General features: G+C 36.7%; 1 protein-coding gene across 5 annotated transcripts in view; it reads right to left on the bottom strand.

Annotated features, from left to right (window-relative positions):
* Positions 1-1205: 1205 nt before the first annotated feature.
* gabra1 (gamma-aminobutyric acid type A receptor subunit alpha1) overlaps positions 1206-8823 on the bottom strand; it is a 30957-nt gene continuing 23339 nt past the window's right edge. For all 5 annotated transcript variants that reach the window (XM_069146003.1, XM_069146005.1, XM_069146002.1 and 2 more), the window contains exons 9-10: positions 6169-6371; positions 1206-5410 (exon numbers count right to left, since the gene is read on the bottom strand). In XM_069146003.1, coding sequence (XP_069002104.1) covers positions 5090-5410; positions 6169-6371 — 524 coding nt within the window. In that variant the 3' untranslated portion in view covers positions 1206-5089. The remainder of the gene's footprint in view (positions 5411-6168; positions 6372-8823) is intronic.

Below are 8823 nucleotides of genomic sequence, written 5' to 3'. Positions count from 1 at the left end.
ATACATTTTGATCTGACATTGGTGCTAGATTAAGTGATTATAATTAGGGACATATCTCAGTATTATTTTCATGAAATCCTTCAAGAAGATGTGTAAATATTTAATTTATATTTTATAAGTGACCCGTTCAGTGGGATTCCTCATCTGGGATTCATAAATTGTAATGTGTCAATCTGTTTAGATATATTTTAGGACAAAGTCAAAACGTTGAGCTGCTGGTGGTGCTAGAAATTTAAGAGATTACTGAGAGATTTATCCACCAAATAACAAAGCAAACCTGATCATGATAAATGTTTGGAACGTCCCTTGATAGAGTGGAAATTTGGAAGAGGTTGGTTTAGAAGACGTTTTTTTTTGTTTTTTTTTTCTAATCTAGGGCTTTGTTTCAATTGGTAAATTTACATGGAGTACACTTGCATAGTTTTGACAGGGTAGTGGTGTTTGTTTAAATCGAACACTGACATTGTGCACTTGCTGGAAATGATAACTGCAACATTTGAATGGTTCACCTGCCAAAATATCTGCCTATTTTGGTCATTTGACTTAAAAATGGTAAAAAAAAAAAAAAAATAAGCACTTTTTTGTGGTTGTGTACAACTTGCATTTGTATAATGCCCTTTCCTCTGCTGCCATTTTCAGCAGCTTAAAAATAGGCTGGTTCCTCCCATACTGCTTCGGCAGGGTCCATCATTTTATGCTCAATTTTCTGACCGTCATGAGTACACCATCCATGTACTCATAGTGCACTGCCTATTGCCATACTTAACGGTGTGAATGCGCTCACGCACTCAAAATAGCAAATTGAGAACGAGGCACAGCCCTGGGTCTCAATTAACTTCTAGAAAACCCTGCCTCACCATGTTTATACGTCTGTGGGGCCCTTGAATCATTCAGGGTTATTCCAATACCAGATGGCACCAGTGTTTTGGGTAAATGCAGCTATAGACTTATACATTTACCATGTGTTGCCTGTTAACAGAAAATGTTAATTTATTTCTATTTATTTATTATATTCATCTGTCGAGTGAAACTTTTCCCGCTAAAATCTTCCTGAAATTTTACATGCGTCACATATTAACTACTGAATCTGTGACTCCTTCTTGTGGTGTGAACAGTGCACTTCATACTCATACTTCTAACAGAGATGTGTGTTCCAAACTTGGTCTGGAAATCCAGAGCACAAGGACGGAGGTAGAGCCACGACATTCATTTGTTTTCTTTTTATTTAAAGACTAATGCAGAGAATCAAATTTTACAGGGCCATATCATAACCAAAATAAACAAAAGAAAACATTTACAGAAGGTTCACCATTTCATCTACATCCATCAGAACCCTTTGTCAGTATCATTGAACTACCAACAAATGTACTGTATGTGGGTATGTGAGCTTGTGTGCATTTTGTGTTTTTTTTATGTCCATATGTATAGTCTCATTCTTATTTCTCTTACCCTAATCAACATTTGTGCTTTAGAAAATTAGTTTTTTTTTTTTACATTTCAGTGAAAATCGGAACATATTTTGCTTGATAAAAATACAAGAAAAAACTCCAGTAGGTATCTAGGAATAAACAAAGACTCAATGTTGAAAAGCAAGTGCTGCTGAGAACTGCAATGGACCTTGCATCAAACATAATGAAATAAATGACGGGTGAGCCTACAAATGTGATATTTACATGTATGCTCTGCCTATGAAGTGTGAAGGTAAAAGTTGGAAGCTCATGATTGCACTGCGCCTCATATTTCACATTCTCTCTCTGGAGCATTAAATATAGCAAAACCAGACCTGGCTCAAAAATATTTGTAAATAGTCTATAGCATATGTTTTTATCCAGCTTGGAGTACAAGATTGGGGCTTGGCAAAGAAACTTCCAACAGAAAAGTTAAGTACAAAATTCACGTTTACTCCGTCAAAGTCAAAACTCTCTGGGACTCCCTGTAATATCACTGAGCTTTGGAAATCAGAAGATAAACAATATGATCCATTTGGCAAAATAACATTTTCACCTGCCTCCATTCTTGTAATGATAAACAAGCTCAAGAACTAAACAATAATACTAATAACAAGTTGATATCATTACAGTTTTGCTCCTGATTTTTCAGTTCAATCACTTTATTGCATGTCTCCAGAGAAAAAGTGCAATCAACAATGAAAGCCATTTTCTTTTCAACCACCGACAAATCCAAAGCGCAAACAAAAAAGATAATCCACTGTTTTCTTTGATGTCACCCTGTATAGCCATGGTTGGGGAAAAGAAGCTAATGGGTGTACAGCTGATATAAAAGCTAAGCTTTTTTTTTTTAATTTATTTATTTTTTATAATAGCATGTAAATCTGAAGCACAATGGTCAGGGAGAGAAGGTCAATGATGTGGTTCAAAGCTGTCCTTGCATAGCACGAAGCTGACTACATAGATGTGATGTTATTGTTCTTCTAAATGTGCAAAATGCATAACAATAGGTTGATAATACAAACAATATTCATCATCATCTTAGCTAATATCTTCATTAATAGAATCAAATACTGTATGCATTATGTATTTTACATATGTATATATATTTTTTCTTCATGATAATAAACATACATACAATAGTTTAGAATTCAAATATCTTTATACAACTCTTCACCCTGAACTTTGCAGTTCCTTGACCCTCTCCTTGTAGATTAAGTGACTGTGAACGGTAGACTGCTTGCATATGCTTGTAAAGATGTCTGCTATTAGGGGATAGATTCAGTATTGGTCATAATGATAATGCAAATAATAACAATAGCAACAACCACCGATGTCTTCTTCAAGCCCCTCTGGTAATAGCATGATCTATTCACCCCAGCGCACAAACACACAGAGAATTCTGTACAGTCCTAATATGCCTTTTGGCCTGTTCAGTGCGCTGTAAAACATATTCAACAAAGCACACTGAGAATCAATAATGCGATGCAATGCGCCCTCTCTCTTGACTCTTTGTCAAGCAAGGTCAAAGCGGGAGCCAAAGACTTCAGAACCCAAGATGGACACACAATGCAATGCCTGTTATCTTTAACCAAATCTAAATAGAATGGATTAATTTTCCATGTACAGCATACAGATGAAACTACAAGTCGAGAGGGGTCAGTGTAAAGCTACAATGGATATCACCCCCAGACTGAGTGTCAGGTTCAGGTCCTAAGAAAAGCCCTTGCTAATTAATATTGCTACATTAACATAATTTAAAATGGACTGTTCAGAAACCTTAGCGTGCCACGTCAGAGAAGAAGCGTTTCCCGAAAATGTGTGTTTTTTTCTAAGTTAAAAGAAAAAAAAAGAAGCAAGCAATGTTCAAGACAAAAAAAAATAAACAAATAAACAAAATCAAAAGCATTCTTTTCACATTTGCGTTAGTTTCTGTTGTTTTTTTTCTCGGAAGAGGGATTGACATCATGCTACAAAAATATATTCATCTTCGTCACTATCGTAGAACTACAAGACAATTCTTCTGTGCGAAACACAGCGCCGGCTAAAGTAAGATTACAGTGCCACTCCAACTCAACGTCTCCTTTCTCTTAATCTCTTTCTGTCTCTGTCCCTGTCTCTCGCTGTTGCTCACCAACAAGCGGCAACAAATGAGTCCAAACGGGCATGTGATACTGAAGGCAGTGTAGCTGGTACTTTCTGAGTGTTATGTCTCAATTTTCAACTGAATGCAGATGGGGACTATGATAAACACGGTCAGGGGACACAGTGGGATGGAAAATACAGATGCGCCATCAATCAACAAAGTAATAGCTTTTACAGCTTCAACTCTGAAAATGGAAAAGCCACTTCTCCTCCGTCTCATTGTGCCCCACCCCTTTTGAACTGACGCTAAAAGAATTTTCCTATCAATGGTGTTTTGGCATACGAGGGCCCACCATAAATAGTCAAAAGGCAAAAATGAAAACAAACAAAAGTAAGTAAATTATGAGTGTTTTTAATTCTAAATGTAAATGCACTCCAGGATTTGATCATTTTTACATTCTTACTCGTAACTAGCCAATCTCAGTTTATACCATTGATATTGTTGTTGCTGTTGTTGATGTCAGTGTGTACACCAGCACACAGTTGAATAATATCTTACTTCAGTGTGAAAGCAGCTTTGAATGGAACGTTAACTTGGCGAGAAACAGTCACTTAAGCATGAATTAGACCAGTATATACTCTTTTTGTCGAAAGTATCGTAAAGAGAAACAAAAATAAATAAGTAAATAAAAAAGTTTACCTTTCCATGTATTCAATAAACATACCCTTTAGTTACACTTTGCAAAGCTTAAACATAATATTGACATCTCTAACACCTGATAATATTTACAAAGCTGTGAAAAGGAAATAATATATTTTCAATGCTGAGCACAGAGATGACTATGATGAATTTTTCTATTTTTTTTTTATCTCTAAATAAACGGTGTGTCCACTGAGACATGTTTTATTGCTATTGCAGAAACCCTAACATGTTTTGAAGAATGACATAATTAACCGCATAAAACATCTACAGAGAATGGAAGATATTTTTGAAAGAGACTGAGCGTAGCATTTTGTTGCTGATATCAAATAAACTAAGCCACCAGTAAATGTTGATCTGTATTTTGAATTAAATAAACATAAATAATAAGATGCCCTGCCCATGCATATACACAAGTGCCTTTTACTGTGTCTGTGATTCAATGTTTACATAAAATAAAATAAACCAAAATTAAAATAAATTAAATTAAATAATATTAAACAAAATTGGAAAACAAACATAGAAACAAACGCCCCTTAACGAGCTAGTGGGCCATGTGCAGTTGTAGAATAGCATTCTCTTGGCTATATATTTATAGTAGCATTTTCTTAGTAGCATCATCCCAGACCTGAACAACACCCTTTCAAACGTTTGTATCGTTATCATTCTTTTTTTCTGTATTTAGTTTTTTCAAAATCTTCAAAATTTTGGTAAACATAGAAGCAACGCAACAACTGGGAATTCAAACCAGCATGGACACCATGTTTGTCTGAAAATAAACACTTTTTTTTTTAAAGAGGAATAAGAAAGAAAATGAAATAATTACAGGTATAATTTAAAAGGAATGAAACATGGATTAGTGTGGGTTCATCCCCTGCAACTTGGGCTTCTTATTCAAGTATGTCGCCCAGTAGACCAAGTTAAAGGTTCCAAAGAGCAGTGGGAAGGCTATTCTGGCAATCCTGTCTATCTTGCTCACACTGTTAAAGGTCTTCTTGGCCTCCGGAGGCTTGGGCTTTGGCTCCTCCTTGGGCTCAGTGGGGGGTGGTGGGGCGCTTTTGGCGATAGTGGCCAATCCAGGGTCCCTGGCAATATTGGGGGCGAAGGCTGTAGCAGTAGCAGCTGGGTAGGCTGTGGTGTTGTTCTTCTTGAGGAGAGACTCCTTCTTCTTCTTTTGCTGGAGAAAGACATTGAAAAAGAAAAAAGGATAAAGAGATCAGGTTCATCAAACATCATCAAAGCTTGGACTGTGACACACACTTATGTACACATTGCTTGTTTTAAAGCTCCATATTGTGTCTTTCTCATTATTGCTGATGTTAATGTGCCATTTAGAAGCCTGGTGAATACTCAGTAAAAAATTATGGATATTAAGTTGATAAGTAATTTTGTTCACAGCTACATATTTTCAAATAGAAACAAGAGTCTTGGCAATTTCAGAATTAATATTGGGCTGTATTTTTCAGAAATAGCTGGAGATTACAGAGTACGACTCTGCTAACTGCAGCACAGAGACAAGTGGAGCAGAAAGCACAAGATGGACACTAAACTATTAATGTTCATGTCATGTTATTCAAATTGCATTTTCTATTAGATGAACTGGCGACAACAACTAAATGTGCCCTGCCTGATCTGCCTCTATCAGTCGTTAAGTGCTGTCCTGGTGCAAAAAATAAAAAAAACTATTTGGAGGAAAAATCCATGTATGTTACTTTTTATGTTATTTTTGGTTACCGGTCAGATGGCGCATTTTTCCACCCCTCGAAACCTGCATACGGAAAGCAATTCATGCTATGGGCCATATTATCACCTGACAAACCATTTTATGTTGGACCCGTTTTTTATTTTTTTTTTTTTTTTTTTTTTTTTTTTATGACAATGGAGAGTCTGAGAACTTTATAAAAGTAAGAACTTTATAAAAATGGCTTCAAATACCTTCTCTGGCACCACACTTTTTCCATCCCAAGCGTAACCCCTCTTGGTGAAGTAGTTGACTGTGGCAAATTCAATGAGGGCCGAAAAGACGAAGGCGTAGCAGACAGCGATGAACCAGTCCATAGCTGTGGCATAGGCCACTTTAGGGAGAGAGTTCCTGGCACTGATACTGAGTGTGGTCATGGTCAGGACAGTGGTCACTCCTGCAGGGAGATAAACAGACAAGAATGACACGTGAACTTAAGGATTCAATTGCTGTCAATACTCATTTAGGTACCATAAATGCATGAAAGGAAAATATGTGAAGTATTTTAGGACTGTATCAAATAAGAAGAATGGAACATTAGTAAGATAATGAGTCTCGGAAGTGTTGTGGCATGAACATAAGTTTACAGTTAACGTTATCACAAACACTGTACAGAAACCAGGGGATTATATGTGGACAATATTTGCTCAAATGGAGCAATGCTACAGTTCCATCAAATAGGAACACTGCATGGCAAGTTGCACTGTTTTTGGCTCAAATGAGCATGCATTTCCTTCACATTAATCTGTGAGAGAAGCTTCCTGTACAGTCTTGCAGGTTGTGCTTTTAATAGTCTTAGTTAGGTGGAGGTTTTTTACAGATGCAGCTGGAAGATGCAGTTGAGTTCAGATATTCTACAGATAACAAATAGCAGAAAAATATACATCCTTCCTAAATTTGACTTGTTCACCAACGCACAAACAGTTACCATAAAACAAATACCGAAAAAGCATAAATTAAGACAGCTGATGTATGTTTCTAATCCAAAATGCCTCAGTGCAGTGTCAATCTTGCTGAACTACAACATCAGCTACTGAAGGCTGCAATGAGACATTATGGAGAAGGAGAGGAACTGGGTCAGAACATATCTAACAGAGCAGTGCTCAGCACAGAACAAACTACAGCAGATGTTTACACACCGACTAACATCAGCAAAGAATCCACCAATTCAGTCCAGACTATCATGATGAACAGCTGGCCTGTAGAGGAACTATAAAATATGCAGACAGGACCCTCCCACACACACATGCTGCATGTGGAGTTCATGTGCATGCACAAACACACATGCACACGACAACACCACGTTGATTGAAGTTTCATTTTAAACTTTGAAAAGCCAACCTTTGTTCGCCCAAACAAGAAAACTCAAACAGATACCAAGGAAAGTCAAGGAACATCTTCATCTCTTTAAAATATGACAAAAGGAGGCCACCTTATAGAAGTCGGACAAAATAACAGAAACAGCCAACACAATACAGAAATAAGAAACAATCTAAAAATGTTCAACAACTCAGTGGTGGGTTATGAGGTCATAGTTTGTCTGTTTCTGCAACCATGCACTTGAGTATTTCTAAGTCTGCACTGGTGAGGATCTATTTGTAACCGCTGCTCCTCTTTGCAAGTACACTTCTTTTTTTTGTTTTGTTTAGTATTTATTTGATATGATTTTCTTCTCTTCATAGTTGCTCAGTTTGTAGTCTTTGTGACTAATGTACCATCACTTCATGCTGTGACTCTCCAGCTTCTGGACCCCAGTAGTTAGTTAATGTTGACTTCTGAATGCTTCGACACAAAACAAATTATACACCATTAAGTGTTGCTGAATTTAGGATTTTTTTTTTTTTCTAGCTGTCTGCGTGATTTACAAGTCATTGCCTTTAAAATTATTATTTAGAAATGTACATAGACAGAAACACAAGAACTATTTATATTAGGTTTTATAGTTTCCTGATGGCATACTGTATGTCAAATAAGACAAACCTGCATTGTAAGAAAGACTGATAGCCACAAGGTGACCTAAAATAAAGTAGAATTAGACTATTGAGACTATTCACTTTAACAACTTCTTTCTGACTCAGTCTAAAAAGAGCTTTATGAATAACATGTTATTGCATTCTGTTCCTGTTTTTGTTTTTTTCTCCACCACCTCCAAGATGCAAAAGCAGTTGGTACTGACTTATTACACATGTCCTGAAATGTTACTGTTTCCTTTCAGAATTATGAATTATTTCTTCACTCCTTCGTCTGTCCTTGTGAAGTGTTAAGTGATGAATCATGGATTCCTCATCATGCCATTCTCTTTTCACATGCTTTTGCCCTTACTGACTGGGTGATGTGACATGAACCATACAGGATGATTATTGTGTTCTCATTACGTATAGCCCCATAAATCATTGGAACCAAACAAGCCACCTCTGATGGATTTAGTGGATCTGCAGAGTATAGGGAACACAGGGTGCATGTTATACATGTCAGGTGTTCATTATGGCTCTACAGGGACCACCAGATAAGTATGTCAAAGTTATTGAATCTGAAATAATTTACCATTGAAATTGGTTTCTTATATCAAATGTTTTTGATAGAAAGATAATTTGTTTAATGAGATTGAAATGGAACCGAATAATCAACAGTTACACCTGCCTCTTCATCACGGTATAATTACACTTGGCACGAGCACAATTTGAACAAACAAAAAACAAGTAATCGCTTCACATAAAAGTGGCAATATTCAGCTCCAATTTGGTGTAAGGACACAACTGATCCGCCCACACAAGTGATGTACACAGATGGAGAGGGAGAACATTAAGATCAAAGGTAGCTACAGTTGAATGTAGGCACTGAGATGCACC

Source organism: Embiotoca jacksoni, unplaced genomic scaffold (assembly GCF_022577435.1).
Source record: "Embiotoca jacksoni isolate LCO1_2020_lvr unplaced genomic scaffold, fEmbJac1.0.p SCAF_13, whole genome shotgun sequence".
In the NCBI taxonomy this organism is placed as follows: domain Eukaryota; kingdom Metazoa; phylum Chordata; class Actinopteri; family Embiotocidae; genus Embiotoca; species Embiotoca jacksoni.
This window is presented reverse-complemented; position numbering and strand designations above follow the sequence as displayed.